General features: G+C 40.1%; 1 protein-coding gene across 1 annotated transcript; it reads left to right on the forward strand.

Annotated features, from left to right (window-relative positions):
* Positions 1–636: 636 nt before the first annotated feature.
* Positions 637–22,996, forward strand: LOC141762799 (midkine-B-like). Its single transcript, XM_074626873.1, has 5 exons — positions 637–774; positions 17,739–17,818; positions 19,078–19,245; positions 21,064–21,228; positions 22,166–22,996. Exons 2-5 carry the CDS (start codon positions 17,740–17,742, stop codon positions 22,192–22,194), a joined length of 441 nt encoding a protein of 146 aa, XP_074482974.1. The 5' UTR covers positions 637–774; position 17,739; the 3' UTR covers positions 22,195–22,996.
* The last annotated feature ends 1,546 nt before the right edge of the window (positions 22,997–24,542 follow it).

The raw sequence follows: 24,542 nt of genomic DNA on the forward strand, positions 1-24,542 counted from the left end.
CAAGCACTTCTATTGTGTAAACTGCTCAGAAACCCCCTTATTGTCAATCTAGCTAGGAAAGCCATCCATCCTCTGAATACTAGGTCTCTAGTTTGTGGCTGTAAAGTTTCATGAGGCTGTGATTATCCTAGAGGTCACCACAAGACATGTTATACAGAGAGGTCAAATTTCATCTCTCAAATTTCAATTTCTGGCTACAATGAAATGACTACTATGGACTCTAATAACCTACTCAATCAGAAAGTAAGCATAAACCAAGTATTCTTAGACTTTTTCTGTATACTTGTCAGTATAAGCCATGTACACTTAGACTTTTTCTGTATACTTGTCAGTATAAGCCAAGTATACTTAGACGTTTTCTGTATACTTGTCAGCATAAGCCAAGTATACTTAGACTTTTTCTATCAGTATAAGCCAAGTATACTAAATAAGTATAATTTTGTTAAGTATATCTCTGATAAGTACGTAAAAAGTAAAACGAATGTCTTATTCTAAGTTTAAAAGAGGTATACTTGAATAAACCTCTTTTTGGTAAGGGTGTGCAGTTAGATGAGTCAGTTCTTCTATCTCTTTGTGTGTGTGTGTGTGTGTGTGTGTGTGTTGATAGTCACTGTGTTTTTGAGGGCGTGGGGTGAACGGGGCTAATGCAACCAGAATGAACTGGTTTGGGAGACAAAAGCGGGGGGCTAGGGGAGGTGCATGAGTAAGAGACATAGGAGACTACAGAGAGACAGAACTTTCCCCTGAGTCTTTCTACAACTGCCTGGTACACAAGTAAGTGAGCTCTACATTTCAGCTCATCCTTTACATGACATTTTTTCTGAACTGTAAATATTCAAAAAACAACCTTTGGTTTGTTCCACTCTGTGTAGTTGACTCTGATTTCATAAAGCTAACCCTTAGAAAACCATATAAAACACACAAGTTTTGCTAATAAAAGTTGTTACATCATATAAATTGTGTTTTTTTATACAGTTGCCACTGAGGAAATTAAACTGCGTTTGTGTATTCAGAATTAGGTGTTAAAAACGAGCATACATTTTTTTTAAAAAACATCATATTTATATCTAACGCTGTACTGTATTCTTCCTTGGCTACTTCTCTAACCCCTTTTTGTTTAGTGCTTAACATCTGCCCTCTGGGTTTTATTAGTCTTTATGTAATTGTCCCATTTCCTGTGCCAGATCCCAGCACTTTCCCCACATCTCAACTTTAAAATACTGCAAGTAAAGCTCTTCTATGCACACTTCATGCGGTGTGTGTGTGTGTGTGTGTGTGTGTGTGTGTGTGTAGCAGACAAGCATGGAAATTTGGGTGAAATGTGTGTGTGTGCAAGTGCAGCAGTTAAGCTATTGTAGCATATTTTCGGATTTGATTAAAAGTGTTAGAAATGCATGTTTTTGCTTCCTGCTGATACAAGTAGCTTTGTTGTGTTGTGCAGTAAGTATGCCACGTTTCCAGTGCATGTATGTGTGTGTGTGGAAGAGAGAAAAGGCAGATGGGAGCAGTGTTGATTAGCTTTTTTGCTGACAAACTGGGCAACAGAACAGACTGGTGAGCATCAACCAAAAAGGCGATTAGAGAGAAAGACAGATGCAGCTCAATAAAACTTAATTGTACAAACCATTATTGCCCCCAAAGTGAATATTTATGACGCAGACAGCTATGAATCACATTCACAAGTGCTCTACTGTAAATCCTCAGCTAGTGGCCTCACCTCGGAGAGAGACAGGTTTATATTTATAGCTTTTATGCACTGTTTTCACTAGTAAATATATTAATTAATATGATAACAAAACATGTTTATGTACCTGTTCTCATTTCCACACATGGCCGGATTATCCAGCACAGGAGCCCTGGAGCATTGTCCTTGTCGGTGCATTGTGTCCAGTATTCCTCTGCTGGAATATTACTTGGCCCCAGGTTTGCTGTGTAATATGAATATTGATGAGCACAAACTAATTTAGTGTTGTGTTCCAGGTAATCAAAATATCAACTGAAATAATGAAAAAAAAGACACTGTGTCTCAAGATCAGGTAATAAAGTAGGACCCACCTTAAGGCCGCTATCATGTCAGTTGATATTGTGCATTAGAGCATAAACAAAATCGGATTAAATAATTTGCCACATAAACCTGGGGCTGTTGTGGCTCTGCTCGCTGCTTCTTTTGTCATGGAAATACAGTCTTTATTCACTCATTCTAGTCACTTCAACATTTCCTACACAGATGTTTCACGTTAAAAGCCTTCCACAAGATCAAAGGGTGTAATCCCTCCCTTTACTGGTAGCTTTTAATGTGAAACATCTGCAGGAAGTGTGGACTCGTGGTTGACTTGGGTAGTGTCCAGATGGGAACCAGCAAACTGGGGAAACTCTTGCGAGATGGTTGAGGTTAGGCACTGAATTTGAATAGTTAAGTTAATGGGTTGTCGGGCTAAGAGAGTTTTTGCAGATCTCAGATCAGATTTTGCAATTTGCGGATTTCCTTCTAGACGGGAACGTTGACTTGTGGTTGTTCAGGGCGTCTGTGTGGAGGAGGACGGGATCAGACTTTCCATCAGTATAGGGAATCGCGGAGACATCCCAGTACGAAACACACACGTATTGTAGCTTCAGCAAGAGAGACGTCAGTTACACGACCGTCGGATGTGTAGTCTTTCTAATTACGTGTTTTAACATGTCGTCATACGTCTTATTCTTCAACAGTTTTACGACAAACTGCGACATTCTTGACTTGCAAAATTATCTTTTAAATTGACAAACATGATATGTATGATTCATGGCGCAACTAAAACGGGATAAAAAAAATATTTATCTCTCACTGTTGACTATCGGTCATATTTTTTCCGAAATAAGGTCCCATGGTGGTCCACCGGAAGGGGCGGGACTTCACCTCTCTATAGTGGTTTTGTTGCTTAATCCGTTACATGCATAGTGTCCTTGCAAAATAAACTTCCATTTTCACAGGAAGTTTAGACAACACAACCACTTAGTTAGGTTTAGGAAACGGTCGTGGTTGACATTAACTTTACTGACTAGTGACTCACAGGGCTGACGATACTCATGTGACTAACAACTCACGTGACTCACGAGACTGCGGATACCGACGAGTCACGTCTCTGCGTGTCACTGCGTGACAAAATAAGTCAGATCAAACGTGGTTATTCTATGTAACAAACGTAGTTATTTTACGTAACACACACGCTTATTGTACGTAACAAACGTAGTTATTCTATGTAACAAATGTAGTTATTTTACGTAACAATCATAGTTATTTTATGTAACTAATCTAGTTATTCTACGTAACAGTTATTTTATGTAACAAACATGGTTATTCTACGTAACAAACGTATTTATTATACGTAACAAACGTGGTTATCTACATAACAAACGTGATTATTTTACGTAACAAACGTAGTTATTTTATGTAACAAACGTAATTATTCTACGTAACAAACAGTTATTTTATCTAACAAACGTTATTTTACAAAACAAACGTGGTTATTCTACGTAACAAACATAGTTATTTTACGTAACAACAAGGGTTATTCTACGTAACAAACAGTTATTCTACGTAACAAACGTGGTTATTCTATGTAACAAATGTAGTTATTTTACGTAACAAACAGAATTATTTTACGTAACAACCGTAGTTATTTTACGTAACAAACATAATTATTTAACGTAACAAACGTGGTTATTCTACGTTACAACATGGTTATTTTACGTAACAAACATAATTATTTTACTTAATAAATGCACTTATTTTAACTCAAAACACTTTCCTAAACCTAACCCGGTAGTTTTGTTGCTTAAACAGGTTCTGCACTGCAGGGGTTTGCACAGGCACACTGATCGCTCGTGTTGCTGGACATCAGTAGGAGATCGCACGAAAAATAACTTTTCGTAAAATGCCGAACCGTTGTATGAGGATACGTTGAGTACTGCTGTGCACTCAGAGCTCACAGCCCACAACTCAGTGTATGCTGTTATGTACAAAAGCCAGAAGCTTCGGGTTTCAGTTACACAAACAAATAGTGAGTGAAGCTGCCGTTGAAGACAGCAGTGCTGATTAAAACTGAAGCATATTTATTCCATCAGATGGACGCAAGATTGTGCAGAAAGGCTGTTACTTACAGCTGTCACTGAGATGTGTATGTGTACTGTCTCTCCAACTATTTGTCTCTATTCCGTCCTCTGTCTCTCTGGTATAGTTAGTAGGTCATTCAGGGACCGAAAAAATTTCATTTCCGCTCGGCTGCTTTTCAAAATCCCTAATTACAGAGTCAACAGCAACACACACACACACACATTGAGCCCTTATCTCCGACCTCCCTCACTTCTAATAATTTGGTCAGAATCCAAACTTGGGTGGCTGCGGCGCAAAATGTGTCTTTTTCACAGCACACTTGGCTTTACAGATTAAAAAGTGAACACAGAAATATTACACTGTCAGCTTTTTATTATTAAGTGTGTGTGTGTTTTACTTCAATGACCAACCATGACTCTTGCTTCTCTCGGATAAAAACACTGCGTCTGCTAAATGCCAGCTCTGCAGAAGTTAAAATGAAAGGTTATTTGTTGTAATCCCAGTTCTGCAGACAAAGCCCTCTGACGCTAAGCGAGGCCAAGCGTAGAGCAGGACATTATCTAAAACTCTGCAAAGATGACAAGGAGGTAAAAATGATCCCAGCATCGACCCACCTCTCTTCATAGAGAAGAGCCAGGATCAGGCTGTCATGCCACCGTAGCCATGGCAACCATTGTGCGTCATGCAAACATTCCAAAGGTGCATTCAGATTGAACACAAAGTGAATGTTTCACCTTTTGCACAAATTTGACCACTGAAATGGATTTACAATTGATGTGTGTGTGTGTGTGTGTGTGTGTGTGTGTGTGTGTGTGTGTGTGTGTGAACATTATGTAATGTTATTGACAAGAAGCACAGGAGTAACAGTGGTGCAGAACACTATAATAAAAATATACTCTCCCTCAACTCACTGTTGAGGTTTTGAAACTCAACTCAGCTGAATCAACACCTCTCAGACACTAAACTGAATATGATAACCTTTTATAATGGTAGAGATTATGATCTTATTGTAAAGCGTGGCTTACATTGTCGGAGATTCTGTAGGACCTGGATCGCTCTGTCGGTTTGGACAACGGAGCCTGTTCACCTCGTTTTAACACTCCTGCTGGTCTTGGTTTCATTCATGTGAATGTGCGAAGTGTGATCACTAAAATGGATATGATTCTTATATGGGCACATTCAACTAATGCTGATGTGATTGTTACATCCGAAACTTGGCTAAGCAAGTCTGTTCTGGACAAGGATGTTGCCATTGACGGTTATAATGTTTATAGGACTGACCGACCCAAAAGGGAAGGTGGTATTGACATTTTTTTATCAAAAATAAGTTTCATGTGAATGTGCGTCTCTCCACATCGGTGAGTGAGCAATTTGAACTTTTAGTTCTTTATCTCGAGGTCTCTATAACTCTCCATATCACCGTCGTTGGTTGCAATAGGACACCTTCAGCTGTCAGCGGTGCTCTATCCTCTTTAATGCAGCATCTATCAGGGTTTAATTTGAATGAAATTGTTGTTATTGGTGATCTAAACTGGGATTGGCTTCAACCAGTATCTGAGGGTTTTAAAGGTTATTTCTCTCCTCAAATGTCTTAAAGGTCCCATATTGGAAAAAGTGAGATATTCATGTCTTTTATATTATAAAGCAGGTTTAAGTGCTATAAAAATACTGTTAAACTATCAAAATGCTCAATATATGGAGAAACACACAGCCCGTATTCAGAAATTGTGTGTTTGAAACAAGCCGTTTGGATTTCTGTCCATTTGTGATGTCACAAATCTACAATATTTAGACCATTACACAGTTTTAAACGTAAACATTCTAAATATGTCCCAGTTTATTTCCTGCTGCAGTGTATGTTAATAACATCAGCTGACAGGAAATAAACATGGATCCAAACTGTTGCCTAGCAATTCAATTCCGTTGAAATGCACTAAAACTGAGCATTTCAGACAGAGGGTAAATACAGGCATATTCAGGCTGACAGTATGGGGAAAATAAAGTTTTTTTTTAACATTACAGCATGTAAACATGTTCTAGTAGAAACACTAAATACAAGTATGAACCTGAAAATGAGCAGGACATGGCACCTTTAAGAGACTCGACAAAGTCAGCAAGAATAATATCCACAGACTAACAAGCACTGAGTCTACTGTCTGACTGCTAGATGAACAAATCTGGCGAGCTTCGAAGCCCTCAAAGTTGTCTTTCTTGTATTTTTGTGGTATGGGAAGTGTTGAGGGCAGCAAGTACGTATGAGAGCTGGGATCAGCAGCAGCCGGATGGAGTCAGTTGGAGTCGAGGATATGGGTTTGTAGTGCTGAGCGAGAGTACAGCTACGGCAAGCCCCAAGGGGACGACATGATTCAGCCAGTCACCACCCACACTGCTTTAAGCTAAACTTCCTAACCCTTGTCACACAGCCAGTTAGTTTGGTAACATCTAAAAGCAGAGTAGGCGGGATAAGCTGAGGGCTTTTGGGATGTTGGACTTTAGAGTGCGAACACTATTTCCTGGAGGCAGCACGTATCAGTGCTGACCCGGAACGTATCAAACTCGTATAAGTAACAGTAGAAAACAATCGTGCGTTCAACTTCGGCCAGCACCAGTTGATAGCACAAAGAACAGCTACTGGTTATATCCTAATTTAATGTCTGTCCTGGGGGATGACTCCACGGTCGTGACGATAAAACACTACAGTCACTGAAGAAAAGCTTCCTTTCCTTTCTCTGACACACTCATTCCACCGGAAATAACTTACCGTCGTGACCCTGAAGAAATCCTCTTTGTCTACTTTCATGTTCATAAGAATGTGGTTTTAGGACTGATTTTATATGTTTGTGTCTGATGGCAGATGGACCTCTAGGCACTGACAGAGATAATCAGAGCAGAGAGAAGAAAGTCACTCGAGGGACTTTCCAGTTTTTCTGTCTGTTGACCAGGATTTTTTCTTTCGGGTAGCGCCAGTATAACACATCTTTGAATGTGAAATGACTGATATAAATGATGTCTCTGAAGCATTAAGTATTCATTACTAAATAAGTAGCAATCAAAGTTGAAATGTAGAAGAACAAAATGTATTATTTATCAAGAGTTTAACTCTTAACAACTCAGCAAATCTTCATCAGGTTTTGATAATTGGATATAAACTGTAGATATAAACACCAATATGCAACCATATTGTCAGAGTTGAACTCGTTATGCAAACTAGTCCTGCAGGCGGTCCTCCGGGAACCCGCAACCAAGTACAAACAGTGTCGGCGGGACAGTTACTGACTGTTATTACATACTTTTGTGAATTCTGATTGGTCAATCACGGTGTTAATTTGTTATAACAGACCGTTGCTATGCATAACAGTCCGTTGCTATGGGCGCAGTTCTGATGTCGGACTCTGGAGGACCATTTTTGTGTCAAATTATTGGTTTCTTCAGTAAGTAGCCGTGTAATAAGTGAGATAATGTACAGCTATGCGGCTCATTGTTGCTTCGCATTGGGGGTTTATTTCATAACAACGACCAGAAGATGTGACCTGATGATATGAATGCATGACCCCAATATGTAATGTGAAATGTGCCGGATCTCCAATAAAATAGAAATAAGCACAGCACATACAGAATACTCTAAAAAGGAGATATGACCTACTGTCTACGCTCTCGGCTTTTGTTATGTTGCACAAACACACTTACACTCCCGCACGTAAACAAGCCCTGCGGTGTGTCACAGTGTGTTTCTCGGTCACTGCCTCCACTAAGAATCAGATTGTGTATAATGGATAAAGGGCTTCTGACAGACCTCTCCTCCCTCTCTTCCTGTTCTCTCTTTTCACTTTTGTACTTGTTGTACATGTGGGCAGCATCTTATCCATTCATTTGGCCTTACACTATATACTTTACGTAAGGGATAATGTACAGTATAATGACTTATGATGACCCCCTGTTGTACCAGCACAGTCGCACAGCAGTTCATGAAATAGTCAAGAAATTAAATGTATTGATACGTGTACGTAGACACAAATTTAAATCAATTCATATGTAGTCCACATGAGTGTGAATTGGGAAGTATAAAGAGCGGTGAACGCCGAGTTGGGACGATTTTCACCCAGGAGACTGCTGTTCGTGTCCCGTGTGAAACCACAAGAGTGGATTTATTTGTCACGTAACTTCCGTACTTAAGTTACACCACTTCCGCTATTGATACTCAAACCGCAATCTTTTCCTAAACCTAACTAAGTTGTTTTGTTACCTAAGTCTAACCAAGTCAATCTTTTCCTAAACCTAAGTCGTTTTGTTACCTAAGTCTAACCAAGTCAATCTTTTCCTTAACCTAACTAAGTCGTTTTGTTACCTAAGTCTAACCAAGTCAATCTTTTCCTAAACCTAACTAAGTCATTTTGTTACCTAAGTCTAACCAAGTCAATCTTTTCCTAAACCTAACTAAGTCGTTTTGTTACCTAAGTCTAACCAAGTCAATCTTTTCCTAAACCTAACTAAGTCATTTTGTTACCTAAGTCTAACCAAGTCAATCTTTTCCTAAACCTAACTAAGTCATTTTGTTACCTAAGTCTAACCAAGTCAATCTTTTCCTAAACCCAACTAAGTAATTTTGTTACCTAAGTCTAACCAAGTCAATCTTTTCCTAAACCTAACTAAGTCGTTTTGCTACCTAAGTCTAACCAAGTCAATCCGTTCCTAAACCTAAGTCGTTTTATTTTGAAAAGAAACTGACTTGTATGTCACATGTTGCTGGACATTCGTAGGGAAACGCATTAAAAATACGTTGTTGAAAGTCGCGCTGAGCATCACGGGAAAGAAAAACGGTATGCTGTCTTTCGGAGGTTTTTGCGGGCTGAGTTTTCATGGTAGAGTGAAGATACTGTTATCATATGAAACTAGATCTAAGGTATCAACCATGTCAGACTAGCTGATTCATTTGTATCTCTTATTAATGACTAGAACAACTTGACACACAGTGAGCTGCATCTCAAATTAATCTCCAAGTTCCCAGCTTTCAGATGATGTACACAACTTCTATATGACATCTATTGCTGACTATTTGTCTCCCTCTGAACATCCCCCGTCCTCCACCCCTACCTCTCTAAAAAGAGGGCGGGATGGTGAGGGGTTAAGCTTGTCTCAGTCTTGTGAGTGCTTTGACGCAGATTTGTCTTGCATCCTCCTGACAAAGTATCAGGTTACTTCAGCCCCGCTCGAAGAATTAGGTCAATTCAGGCTCTAACATAAAAAATTCAATATGCAATATAATTGGGTGAATTAATCTCGATGCACCGAGCTCGTTGCGGGCTGCTCTTTTTTTTTGCATTCCGTAGCATGTTTCCTCTGCAGACGCTGCAGCAAGAGAGCTAACTATGAGCCACAAGGGACACTGTTATAAAGGGCCCCCCAAGAAAAAAAACACCTATATATATTTAATGAAAAGTGGTTCTCAGATGAGGAATTTGGGTTTGGAAAGTTGATAATTTCACAGCTGAATGCACCCTTTGTTGGCCTTGTTTTCCATGCAAGTTTGAGGGGAGGCTTGCAGTAGCCATGTCAAACTGACGGCCGGGAACACAAAGAGCATAACAGCAGAAAATAATATCAAGGTTCAAGCTTCTTTATTTGTCATATTCCAGCACAGCAGTCAGTGGCAATGAAAATCTTTGGTCTCTTCAACCATCCTCATAAAATATGTGTTTATAAAAGGGGGAAATCACACAAGTGAATGTTAGAGCAAAATGATAATCTAAGGCATCAAATAATGCAGTTAGAATAAATATAAACATAAGTAAATATAGTTTAAGTTAACGCAATAATAACACGTTCAATTTGTTTTAACGCCACTAATTTCTTTAACACATTAACGCAACTTGTGATTTTACAGCTGTTGTTGCCTGTTGGGCTGCAGTTTGCCATGTTATGATTGGAGCATATTGTTTTATGCTAAATGCAGTACCTGTGAGGGTTTCTGGATCAATATCTGTCATTGTTTTGTGTTCTTAATTGATTTCCAATAATAAATATATACACATTTGCATAAAGCAGCATAAATGCACATTCCCATGTTGACAAGAGGATTAAATACTTGACAAATCTCCCTTTAAGGTACATTTTGAACTGATAAATAATACTTTGCGACTAATAGCGATTTATGCAGGATTAAATATTTGTGTTGACAGCCCTATAAAATAGTAATTTAAATGTAAATATGTATAGTCGTATCTGTTACTGGGACAATGATGCTACAAAGAACCAGCCTCTCTCTCTCTCTCTCTCTTTGGCAGCAGTGTTTCTCTCTCAGTCCGTCACTCGCCCTGACTCGCTCACTCTGCACTTTTCTGTTTATGCTGCACTTGAGACTTCCCATAATGCCAGTGTTTGTAAAATGTTTCATAGCCCAAAAGCAGTCTCGATGTTAATAAAATCCCACTTCAGCCAGCTGTTAGCAGCTCTGAGATCCCATATTTACTCTCCTCTTTGAGGCATTTTGAATCAGCCACGAGCAAGAGTTGAAAAGTTAATTCCACTATTAAAACGTCCATTCATTTCAATATGTGATACTAAAAAAAAAAAACATGTAACAAAGTATAATCCTTTTTCACCTGAGTGAAAGTAAGCTAAAAAATAAATTTAGTTGTATAACCAGCTATAAAACCACATAATAGACATAAAACTGATGTGACAGGAGAGGCCACAAAGCCAAAGGCTTATGAAACAGACTACACATCAACTCAACTTACCAAGAGAACAAAGGAAAACATCCTAAACTAAAAAAATACAGCATGGTTTTGGCTTTAAAGACAAAATTGTCAAGAAGTCTAAAGTGCTCAGAATCCTATACAAGAAAATAAATGAGGATGAGAAACACAAAATACGACTAAGTACATCTAAAAGCATCAGATTTGTGATGCTCTATATATTCATATCTTGCCTCTCCAACCGGTTCTCACTCCCCACTCGTTCATGTCCCGTGTAACAAGTAACAAAAATACTTTTTTTTAAATCCACAATCTTTTCCTAAACCTAAAAAATAAGTATACCTACGTTGGAAGTTTATTTTGAAAAGAGACTGTATGCATGTAACGAACATATAGGACTTTCATCCAGGAGACCACCGTTGCTAGTGTTCACTTTCATTTTAAAAACAGCTGTTAGAGTCCTGTCTTCCAGCCCGTTCTCATTCATCATTAAATACCGAGTCTTTGTTACGGCCGTCGGCGTTTGTTACCGTCGCACATGGCACCCTTTAGCACCGGTAGGAAACACACCAGGTGTGGTGACGTAGTTTAAAGAGTGAAAAGACACACACAGGGCGGGCGGGAGAGGAGGGGGATGGGTCCAACAACACAAGGCTTTCATCCAGGAGACCGCTGTTCTTGTCCCGATGCTGAAAATAAAGTGATGCCATGGGGAGTTTTTTTTTTGCCCAATCCTAAAGTGTGACAAAGTGTCAGTGTGTGGAGTTGGGATGAGAACATGTTGGGTACCTAGAGCGTCATAGTTTGAAGCGTAGGGCCACTGACCAAGGGTCAGCAGGGCAATGCAGCTTTATTTGTAGAGCACATTCCAGCAACAGGGTAATTCAAAGTGCTTTACATAAACATTCAAGAACATTGCGACAAAGTGCAAAAGAAGTCTAATAGTCTTTTTTGCTTTGGAAGGTTCCTAACAGAGTGAAATGACCCGGGAGTATCTCAGTAGCAGCCGTGATAAGAGCTGTTCGAATTCTCTAAATGCTGAGGAAAGGAGCTTCAATGCTTCCTTTATTATCTCCTTTAGCATAGGATACACCGGACCATCCTTTACCAAAAAAATCCGTCCCACAATTCCTTGCGGCAGCCACATTTAAAGTGATGCACCATTCGGGCCGATCATGAAAACAAATAATATGCCCATTTTGCATATTATTTTCATACAGTCATATAATAATAATTGGGATTCATGTTGATAAATAAGAGTGGACAGTGACAACCATTTCGTTTCACTTTATTTGTAATTCATTATTTATTTGGAACATGTAACAAATGAAGAAAACATAAAAATATAGCAAACAAATAATCAACATAAATAAATATTACATGTCCGAAAAGGGAGTAGAGAGAAGTACAGCCTACACATGGTCTCTATAACTAAATGGAAACATGGCACCTAGGAGAAGTTTGCCTTCAGTGCTTTCTACCAGTAAGAGTTTATTTTAATCCAAACCACAATCTTTTCCTAAACCTAACCAAGTTGGCTTAGAAGATTTCTGGCAGAAAACCCTGAAGGCAAACTTTTCCCATGTGCGGAAACATGTGGACTTAGAAGACATGGTTCCCCCTCAGTCAGCTTTTTATTATGAGAAGCAACCTGAGCAGGCCGTCATTAACCTCTAACCTGAACCGAGGGTCATTGTTGGTCATTTCTCAACACTGACTAGACAGGGAGACAATGACTTCTGACCTTCACCCTGAGCCTTAATAGGATTCTGTTGTATCAGGTAATGAAAACAGAAGACTGATTATTACTATTTCAGATGGTTCTTTTGTAATTTACATAAACGTTTTAATGAACTTAAAAAAATAGCAGCACTCAGGAGTAAATCCTCTAACTCATTTTGTCTCATCATTTCACAGTAAAGTAATCATTTTACGCATTCTTCAGCATCTTTACGTTCTTCACGTTTTATATAAATTGAGGCTCAGGTTGACCTAGGTCTTTATTGCCATAAATATTTTTTATTCCCCCCGGGAACTACTTGGGTTGATCCTTGAAAAGCCTGGAATGGTTTCCTCATGGGATGCTGCTACGGTGCTTTTCAACTCCATTCCCTGGACAGGTTATTAGAGCAGCAGTGCATAATTGCAGCCTGGTTGGTGTGTGTGTGTGTGTGTGTGTGTGTGTGTGAAACATCCACTCCATCACGCTCCACCAGCTTTGCTTGCACTTTGTATTACTGAATTAAAAACTGTGAAAAAAAAACGTTTTGTTCGAGCTTTTCATGTGGACACTGACATTGTACATGTGTTGTTTGGTATATATTTGCATGTTGAGCAAGTACATATACTGGTATGGACTTGAAGATTCAGGCTTGACCATGGAAGTAGCAACAACATTTCTATTGATTTGTATACATTGACACAAATTTCAATTTTTTTTTCGTGATGGTCAGCATGAAATGAATTCGTATGTAATCCACATAATTGTGAACCAGGAAGTATAAAGAGCGGCGAACGCCACATAGCAAAGAGGTTGCGGTAGATCGGTGGGTCAAAAGACACAGGACTTTCACCCAGACAGGTGTTTGTGTCCCGTGTGAAACAACAAGTCAAAATTGATTTATTTTGCACGTAACTTCCGTACTTAAGTTACGGCACTTCCAGAGTTATTTTAACCCAAACCACGATGTTTTTGTAAAGCTAAGTAGATTGTTACCTAAGCCTAACCAAGTCGATTTATTCCTAAACCTAACTAAGTAGTTTGTTACCTAAGCCTAACCAAGATGATCTATTCCTAAACCTAACTAAGTAGTTTGTTACCTAAGCCTAACCAAGTCGATCTATTCTTAAACCTAACTAAGTAGTTTGTTACCTAAACCTAACCAAGTCGATCTATTCCTGAACCTAACTAAGTAGTTTGTCACCTAAGCCTAACCAAGTCAATCTATTCCTAAATCTAACTAAGTAGTTTGTTACCTAAGCCTAACCAAGATGATCTATTCCTAAACCTAACTAAGTAGTTTGTTACCTAAGCCTAATCAAGATGATCTATTCCTAAACCTGACTAAGTAGTTTTATTTTGAAAAGACTGAAGCGGAACCCAACTACGGAAAACACATCACAAACGTCAATAAAAAACATGTGACACAAACGCCACTAACCTAACAAAACACCGGTCAACAACGGTCTCGAACACGGGTCTCCTGGTTAGAAGTCCAGCGTTTGTTGGGTCCATCCACCCCCCCACCATGAGTGGTCTTTCTTGCTTTTTCTTCTACGTCACTAATTCTTACCGTAGCATTTATATGCAGATGCGTTTACATTGCAGTCGGTGCAGGATACACGGCGTACAAATGACATGTGGAATTCAAGAAAGGCGTCTTTTTGTGCGAACTCATGGCTATCAGCACATGGAGTTTACTCAATTCTCCATGATGAGAGATGCAGTTTAAAGCTCCTCAAATGTGTTTTTCAGTTTCAATAATTAGTATTTGTTGAAATGTATTAATAAATACAGTTCTCATTCATCAAAATAGTTTCAAAATGAAAAGAAAAAGAAATGTAGAGTGTGATCAGACGGTGCTGATCACACTGAGGCCTCGGGGTGAATCAGTAGATGTCGGATCGCGCTGGCTAGTGAGCCAAAGCTTGTGATAGTTAATGATGTCTGTTGGCAAGCTTTGAGTCCTTGCTTGAAGATGAAAGAGTTTCTTGGATTGAAAAGTATGTGAATGGCATCCATCTTCTGCCAGTCTTTTTTATCTTGTGTCTAAATAAAGAATAATTTCTAGAGTTACGGTGTGCAGCGAGACTTAAAGCTTTACAGCGATGAACCCAGAACTCTACAGGAGTGAACTACATGTTATAGCGATATGTCTGTTTGTTACTGGCTGCTCACTACTGGTGGGTGTGATCTTTGATGTGCTTTCATGGTCACTTCTTTATCAGGCTGATGACTAGTTCTGTATTGTAGGGCATACATGAGTACCTGAGCAGAGTGGGCTGAGATGGTGGTGGTGGAAAGCATGACCTGTCTTCACAATAAAGCTCTGTACAGTCAGGAGGAAGGAATTTGCCAGTGACTGCATGTGTGTCATATTAAACCGTCCCTAGACCAACAGTGGGAGTTACGGGGCCGGCTAAAGCCCTTTTGGTGCCCTACGCAAAATTCAGATTTCCGTTTTCTTCCTTGCCCACCTGGAGGCTTTGACCTTTTCATCATGAAGAAATAAAATGTGAAAATATTGGACATCTGTCTGTGTAGCGATCCTACGTCCTGACCCGTACTCGGGCTGTTTTGATGCGCACGGCATGGTGCGCCCGGGCCCACAGTGCATAGTGCAGACAGCCACAGTGTGACGTTCACTTGCAGATGAAAAAGTGTGAGAAAGACAGTTTTGAAAAGTGAATTTGTCATCATTTGTTACCTCAATGCAGGAAATGAGAAAGGCAATGTATGATTATTATTATTTTATTTTTTTAGAGGGCAACCAGCACCCCCCAGAAAGTGGCACCACCGGCGACCGCCTATATGGCCTATGCCTTAAAGGTCTCATATTATGCTCATTTCCAGGTTCATAGATGTATTTTAATGTTGCACTAGAACATTTTTACATGCTGCAATGTTCAAAAAAACCTTTATTCTTCTCATACTGCAGCCTGAGTCTGCCTGCCTCAGAGCCTAATTCAGCCTCTGTCTGAAAACCCCTGATTCACAGCCTGTCTCCTCCCACTCTGCTCTGATTGGTCAGCGTTTTCTGTCAATCAAACGTCCTCAACAACAACAGCGTCACCCTCCCCCTCCCTCCCGGAGAAGCTCTGGAGAGAGAGGAGCTAGAATAAAGTTTGTAAACCACTTTAAAGTTTATAAACCAGAAACTTCACCCAGCGCACGTTACCGGAGGAATCTGATCAGAAATCGGCGACAAATGATGAACATCTGCGGTCCAGATTCCAGGTTTTCCTGACGGTTTCTCTCAGGTAAATAATGCTGTTTATAGCTCTGTTGGTTAGCTCAGTGTTTACCTCATGCATCAACTCTGTAAACCGTAAACATACACTCTGTTTTACGTTTGACTTTACAGATCCATCTGTGAGAAATGACCGACAGAATCATCCCAGAGGAGAGCAGACAGCTGAGAGCAGATAGCTGTGAGCAGATGGGAGATACAGAGCTAACCCGTTAGCATGTAGCTACATGCTAACGGGTTAGCTACATGCTACCGCTATGAGACGGTGTGTAAACACAGCGACCATCAGGGTGGAAAATAGAAGATGTGAAACAGTAGTCAGTTCATTATTTCTGCTAAAAGATAAATGTATGGAAGATCAGAGTAATGCTATATTATTTACAGTAGTAGCTGTCTCTGTGTTACCATGACTACAGACCACCGGAGCTTAGCTTACCATAGTTTACCAGAGCTGAAGACTTTCTCCTGTACCATGTCACATAACTAACTAACAGGTGAGATGATTACAAATGCTGTGAATAATTAATATTGTCATCTGTCTACTCAAATAAAGTTTGACTGTGAAACAGAAATGTGTTGTGTTGCTTACAGTCACTATTTACTACCTGTACTCTGCTACATGCATGACATCAAATATATATATAATATATAAATATCATCTGTTTAAACAGTGTAATTACATAAAGCCTTTGTGAAAGAACATGTTATATTTAGATGATGGGAGTACATGAAGCCTGTTCTGCTGGTTCTTGCAGACTAACTGTAGGAGCTACTTTGCTCAAGTTCGGTTGAGGAGGAGAGACAGTGACGCGCTGTGGGGCGGGGTCAGCTACTGAAGGTTCTCTCTGGTTCGACCAGGAAACCCTTACATGGCTTGCATTTCTCTAACGACGTCAGAATAGAAGGAAAAGCTGCGCAGCGTTTTTCGACACCCATTTCCGGACAAACGGAGCAGGAGAAAAAGAGAGAGGATGGTCTTTTATGATACTATGGTGACTTGTAGACACACTGGGGACAGATATTGATGTTTAAAAGACATGGAAAAGTGCATTTTGCATAATAGGTGACCTTTAAGCCAACCCTGGGGAGTTATATGACAAAGACTGTAACTGTCCAAAGGCCTTTAGGCTACCCACCTCTAGACACGTTAACGCAAATTTGTTTTAACGCAACTTGCATTTTTTAGGTTGTGGCGGGCTCGGTTTTAAAGCTACAGGGAAGATCCTGGTATCATAAAACCTAAAAAACCTAAAGAATCCATTGGTTGTTGCGCTAAATTTTGGCGTGGAAAAATTGGCCATCTTCAAAGGGGTCTCTTGACCTCTGACCTCCAGATATGTGAATGTAAATGGGTTCTATGGGTACCCACGAGTCTCCCCTTTACAGACATGCCCACTTTATGATAATCACATGCAGTTTGTGGCAAGTCATAGTCAAGTCAACACACTGACACACTGACAGCTGTTGTTGCCTGTTGGGCTGCAGTTTGACATGTTCGGATTTGAGCATATTGTTTTATGCTAAATGCAGTACCTGTGAGGGTTTCTGGACAATATCTGTCATTGTTTTGTGTTGTTGATTTAAGATAATAAATATAAAGATACATTTGCATAAAGCAGAATATTTGTCCACTCCCATGTTGAGTATTAAATACTTGACAAATCTCCCTTTAAGGTACATTTTGAACAGATATAAACTGTATGATTCATTTGCGATTAATCGTGGTTGATGGGTGACATTTTTACTTGCCATTCAGGATTTCTAAAAGTTGGATTTATATAACAATTGATGTGCTTGTTTTCTTGTATAAAGACAGCCAGTGTTCACAAGTCCCCTGTCGGGTTGTTATGGGCTGCGAGAGGAGCAGATAATGATTTCACATGAAATAACCCCGGGGCGAGGGTCAACACTTAATGGTTTACCAGTTGTGATGTATGTGAACCTTTTTAATGGTGATTTTCCCACCGCTGTGTGTTTGTACAGGATGAAGGCTGCGCTGCTGCTGCTGCTGTTAGTCACTCTCATCGCAGTCAAAACTGTAGCTGGAGGGAAAAACAAGAAAGGTAAGATTCTCTCTCCCTGTCTTGCCTGTTCTCTCTCTCTTGCTATATTTTTTTTATTGTTACAATGAATTATAAGTTCCTGTAATCCAAATGTAGCCTATTGCAAATATTGATTGTTGAAGGCCAAATCTCATTTAACGTCTCTGAAGTGAAGCATTGATTAAAATGTTATTATATATACTTGTTAGAACATTCCATCATTCCCAAAAAGTATGATAAAATATGAAGATACGGCCAAAATGTGCTCTTTTTTTCTCAAGATTTAGTACCCCAAACTTGTTCTGAATTCAACTTTTTGCTACCTAAATGTGAATGAGGCCCCTGTCACAAGCAGCTTACAGTAATACTAATGCTGGCCCCAGCTGCTACAGGCTGCACATTCAGCAGGCAGATCAGAGTTGGTGGGGTAATGACGCCGTGTCACTGAGCGAGGATTTCCAACTGCTCACACTTTCTCTGCTATAAGCTCCAGGACTGGTTCACTTCTGCCCTGAAAACACAAGTCCAAGCAACGCACCGTGTTTTAAAGGAAGAATTCAACATTTTGGAACACATGCTAGTTGCTTTCTTTTTGAGTGTGAGATATAAAGATGAATATCAACGACTGTGTGTTGAGTCGCAGTCACAATGTGATTAGGGCTGTCAATCTTCCTCTATAATAAAATATATAGGAGGAGGGAGGTAATTCTTGCCTACTTTAGCTGCGGTAAAGAACATATATTGCCAAGAAGTGAAAGTTAATTGTTTGTCGCAACGCCCAGCAGCAAAGCCACATGTCCACCATTTTGGACTGAAAGAGACAACCAGATGCCAGTAAAACGTCCGCCTAAAGAGTGCTGTACGAAAGTTAAACAAAATTATTTCTATTCTATTGTCATATTCTACCAAAATGGCTTGTGTTGATCAATAAAATATTATGAATATAATATGTGTTTTCAGTCCAAAATGGCTACATTTATTTTTAATATTATTTTTGCTAAATTGAATGACTTATTTATTTATTTATTTATTTATCGAGTAATTTATTTTTTATTTTGGCAGGTTCCGTCCTCCGTACTTACCATGGAGAACTTAAATTCACTCATAGCATTTCCCTAAGACGCTACTAACACCTTATTGCTTAAACTAGTTTTGTTCTTTCAGGCAGTTCACAGTGACCAGCAGTCAAACTGGCCACCAGTAGCACTGTCATTGAATTTGTGGATTGCATGTTGAGGTCACATTGAAACTATGCCCATGTCTGATTATTCTGTCCTCAGAGAAAAACAAACCCTCCGAGTCCGGGTCAGAATGCACTGACTGGCGCTATGGCAACTGTGTCCCTAGCAACGGGGATTGTGGAGCAGGGTTTAGAGAGGGGTCATGTGACCAGCAGAACAAGAAGATGAAATGTAGAGTACCTTGCAACTGGAAAAAAGACTTTGGAGGTAACACACACACACACACACACACACACACACACACACACACACAGAATAGTAGTGCTCCATTGGGTGAAAATGGAGGTCAATTGTGTGTATTCAGTGTTTGCAACTAGAATTGGTACAGTGAATGTGAACTTTTGCTTTATTTTGCAAAGCCTATCTGACAAACTGATTGAATGACTCCACTGTACAGCAGCATGGGAATATAGAGGAGGTGGAAACAACATCACAAGCACCTGTAACACATGATGCAACCCAGTGCAGCAGCCCTGCATAAATACCTCTGTGTAGCTATAATGATACAACTCGTGTTGACACTGTGTCAGCGAAGATTCAGCTCTAATTGATTCAGCCCCAAATGTTTATGACATACTTTGTGGGGAGAAGCCTGAAGCTCGTAGCCTAGAAATGAAGTGTTTTTTAACTGTTGAGCTCAGAGGTTTACAGTGTTGCACCCCTCTTTTATCTGGAGGAGACCTGCACTGTTACGTTATGTCTTATTTGTCTCACATCACTTCTAAAGTAGAGTAAAACTACTTTGTAGGTGAGCATAAGGGTTTTGAAGTCAATCCATTGTTGAACAGGGAGCCAGTGTAGTTCGATGAGAATGGGGGGGTGTGGTCGGAGGATTTGTTGCGGCTAATGATCCGGGCAGCAGAGTTCTGACTGCTGTGAAGCCTGTTGAGCAGTTTGGTGGGAAGGCCAGAGAGGACAGCGTTGCAATATTCAATACGGGATGTGACAAATGCATGGACCAAGACTTCTGTGCTGGATTGAGACAGGGATGGGTGGAGTCTGTTAATGGTGAGTAAGTGGAAGAAAGCAGTCCGGGTGATGTTTTTTATGTGAGGTGCAAAGGAGAGGGTGCTGTCTAGAGTGACACAAAGGCTCTTGACTTGGCTGGAGAAGGCTACGGAGAAGCCATAGACGTTTGGGGTAGTGATGTTTTAAGCTTTGGAGAGGATGGAGCAGGGCCTCGGTTTTGCTGCCACTGAGCTTCAAAAAGTTCCTGATCATCCAGTTCTTGATGTCTTGTAGGCAGGTGGCGACGGAGGTGGGCGGCAGGGCAGCGATGGGTTTTTTGGAGATGTAGACCTGTGTATCATCGGCATAACAGTGAAAGTGGACATTGTGGTGACACCCCGTGAAACTGCAGAAAACCTTGACCAGTGGTTGCTCAGTTGGACATATTGTTGTCTGTCAATGAGAAACCCATGAGAGTGCAACACCAATGATCCCAATATCAGCCAGGCGCTCGATGAATAGTGGGTGGGAGATGGTGTCAAAGGCAGCAGTGAGATCGAGGAGGATAAGGATGGTGAGCAAGATCGTGGGTGGTTTTGACCAGGGCTGTTTCAGTACTGTGTTTGGGACGGAAACCAGATTGCAAGGGTTCATGGAGGTTGTCTGACACTAGCAGAAGTGTTCTGGAAAAGTTTCAGACTTTTGATAGATAACTGAGGTATGCCAGAGACAGGAAAATAACAATAGTTGAGTCAGGAAGATGTACATGCATGGATCAAAATGTCAGCATCTTGTAAAGAGAGTGATAACATAAGTGCAGTACAGTAGGTACACCGTACCAACTGTGGAAAGGTTAGAAGTTATTTTTAGTACACAGTGGGAAATGTTTGACAAATAAGAATGAAACTATGCCGAAGCTCAACCGTGGATGCATATTCTATATGTGTGATATGTCTGCTTTTACCGCCTCAACTACTCCTTAGAGTTACTAGTTCCCACTATGAAAGCTGATGTATGAAAGCTGTGTTGCATGTGTTCATGTATCTTCTGTCTGTCTCTTTCCCCTCTCTCTTCTAGCTGACTGTAAGTATCGGTTTGGTACCTGGGCAGAGTGTGATGCAACCTCTGGCTCGCGCAACAGAACAGGGACACTGAAGAGGGCTCTGTTTAACGCGGAGTGCCAACAGACGATTTCTGTCTCCAAGCCGTGCGCTGGAAAAACAACCAAGACGAAAACCAAAGGTCAGACTGATAAGTTCACTGATGGATGTTTCTCTGTCTCAATCGAGGAGAACAAACTGATGGGTTTTGCTGTCAGAAGTGATTCATCCTCTGGGAACCATGATTATCTGTACAGAATGTCACGGTAATCCATTCAACAGTAATTTGGTATGGATATTCGTTGTCCTCAGACAATGTTTTCTAATGAAGAATAGCAAACTCTCAGTGTGTTCTATCCCCCACTTTTCATATCTTAACTTTGGAGTGCCTATAGACGTTGAAAAAAAAGTTGATAAACCTAGACTTCCTCAGGGGATTGAGCCAAAATGAAAGTTGAACCGACGTCGTAACGTCGACGTTGTCTTAACTTGCAGTCTTCAACAAAATTGTTCAATTTCTATATCCTGACATGTTTTGTGGATAACAGTCTTCATCAGGGCTCAGCTAATAGCTACACAATATTTGTACACCTTGGGCACGTGTCTCATTTACAGGCCACGTTTCAAAACTGCCACAGAGTTTCATGAACGCATAAAAATAGTCTAATGTTCTACATTGATAAATAACTTACCGCTAAATGTGTAAAGATGCCTTCCTCATGTGCTGTCTGTGCTGCTCGAGTTGCTTCCGTGACAGGAGTTATTTTCAAATGATGCAGGACATGTGCAGTAGATTGAAATGGTACAATCATTCTACGTAACTCTATATTGCTTATTATGGAAACATAACTTTCATGTTGAATGTGCACGTCATTTCAAGCCGCTTCACGCGACAAGTTGCGTCATAGACCTGCCGTCGACCCCCGGGTGGATGAAATGTTTGCTGGGTTCTCGCCAGTGCCTCTCCCTATATTTTGACACTCTTTACTCATTTGAATGTCATATTCTTCATCAATTACTTTGACCAGCATTTTGTAAATTAATGCTGTGAGTAATATGTGTTTGTGTCTTTTTTCCAGGCAAGAAGAGAAAAGGCAAGGGCAACTAGAAACAGGCTGCCGAGAAGAGTCCTCAGAGTCAAGGAACCAATAGGAGTAAAAACAGCTGTCCTCTGACAGTTGAACAGCAGCCCCAACACTTATAGAATTATAGACTGATTTCCATACACACAATTTTAAATCCAGGCTTTCTCAACCGTGACAAAAACATGTTTTTTGGTTTTCAAAAGAGTAGTCTGTAAATATGCACTCAATCTCTAGTTTAGGACAAAGTATAACCAGCCAACACAGCTGCTGCCTCCAAATCAAAGTGCATTTGGAATATTCCTATTATACATTTTTTAGACCACAATGTTAGAAATTCTTTTAACATTGAAATACTGTCAAAAAGTTCTCTGTCAAGGTTTTCATAGATCAAATGCATTAATTAAACCACAGCTACACTGGGAAAGGGACTCATTTTAACTCCCAAGTTGTCATCGTTGGGTCTGAATCATTTTGTAAAATCTCGGATTTGTCAGTAGCGTCCACACACAAACTGTGTTTCATTGTTTCAGCTAATTCTGTCGCAATAAACGCAGCCAAGAATCCACCCTTTTCAATAAAGTCCAACCCCCAGAGTTATTTGTAGATGAAAGTGCATTTGGAATATCAGCTTTATAAATTTGCCTTAGGATGCAGAAGCCCCCTGTTACACATTTCTTTCGCTTTGAATATTATATAAAAGAAGAAAAGATAAAAAAAACATTTTCTGTAAGGCTTCCCCTTGTTTACCTTTTTGCTTCCCTCCTGTAGTTTGCTCTTACAGTATTATTTCCATTTTTCTTTTGTTTATTAAAGTTTCAAAACATACTTCTGTCTTTTTTTGTATTATTTCAGACTTACTCTTTTCTTTTTTTCTTTTATTGCTATGGACCCTCCTGTGTGTCTGAAATAAAGTTTGAATTGAATTACTCTTTATTCTAGACCTGTAAGCACCATGTATTTATATTCTCTTTTCTTTTTCGGGCATGCAAGCTTGTTGGGGAAAACGCTAAATAACGCTATGAAGTTACGCAAAAGTTTGGCGAGGATGTCATGGGCATCTTCAAAAGGGTCCGTTGACCTCTGACCTCCAGATATGTGAATGAAAATTGGGTTCTATGGGTACCCACGAATCTCCCCTTTACAGACATGCCCACTTTATGATAATCACATGCAGTTTGGGGCAAGTCATAGTCAAGTCAGCACACTGACACACTGACAGCTGTTGAGTTTGCCATGTTATGATTTGAGCATATTTTTTATGATAAAAATATATACATATTTGCCCTCTTCCATGTTGATAAGAGTATTAAATACAAATCTCCCTTGAAGGTACATTTTGAGCAGAAAACAATGTGTGACTAACCTCTCCTTCTGTGTTGCATTAGACGTAAAAAGATGTGACCTAGACTTCCCGAGGTGAATGCTCTGGGACATTTCCTCTTAATAAAATAGAAACATGAACTCCCAGAGAGCATGTGTCTTTCAAAGTTGTATTGCAATAAACAAGGTTCACATTTGCAAATGTGGATCTCCGACCTCGCCGGGCTTGGAAGAGAGAGATAGAGGGAAAAGCCTCACAAGAAGGTATTTGTACAATGCAGGTGTGCTTCACAAACATCCCTTACTGTCACCCTTAGCAGGTGTCTTTTGATAAACACACCGTGTCTCGTCTGTCCCTTCAACCTTATGTCTCTTTAGACTCTGTCTGCTGGGAATCTAAAGTTGAAAGCTCAACTTTTGAAAGTGGTCTGAATAACATCGGTATTTCACACAAGGAGATGAAACTGCCAATACAGTAACCTTTCCTATCTGGTGTGTGCACTATATTTAGAATATTTTCACCCCATTATCTTGACGTCAGACAGCCCTTTCCTTTTTCCCATTTTCTGTTTTAGGTGAGCCTTTCTTTAAGGTGGCTTAAGTATGTTTTTCTGCTGTCCCCGTCCACAGCACTGTATTGCTTTACACCGGTGTCGGTACAAGCAGCTGAAAATGAGCTTCCTTCGTAGCTCTTCCTGAAATTTCCCCCATTTTCCCCTTTTAAAAGGTTTCTCCTGATCTGAATCGAGGGTCAAAAGGACAGAGGGTATCCTGTACAGATTGTAAAGCCACTTGAGACAAATTTGTCATTTGTGATATCGGGCTATACAAATAAAATTGACTTGGCTTCTTCTGGTTGTGCCCTCGATGATATGGTGTCATGCCACTTTGATCTCATTTTAATGACCTGATTTGTCTCTCTCTCTCTGTAAAACACACACATCACATGCACATCCAGTCAGCGTCTCTGTGATAGCAACACCTAGTGTGTCACTCTGCTTTTGATGTAGGTTAGAGAAGAAAGCCTTCATCAATAAATAAACAGCTCCCC

Source organism: Sebastes fasciatus, chromosome 24 (genome assembly GCF_043250625.1).
Source record: "Sebastes fasciatus isolate fSebFas1 chromosome 24, fSebFas1.pri, whole genome shotgun sequence".
NCBI lineage: Eukaryota > Metazoa > Chordata > Actinopteri > Perciformes > Sebastidae > Sebastes > Sebastes fasciatus.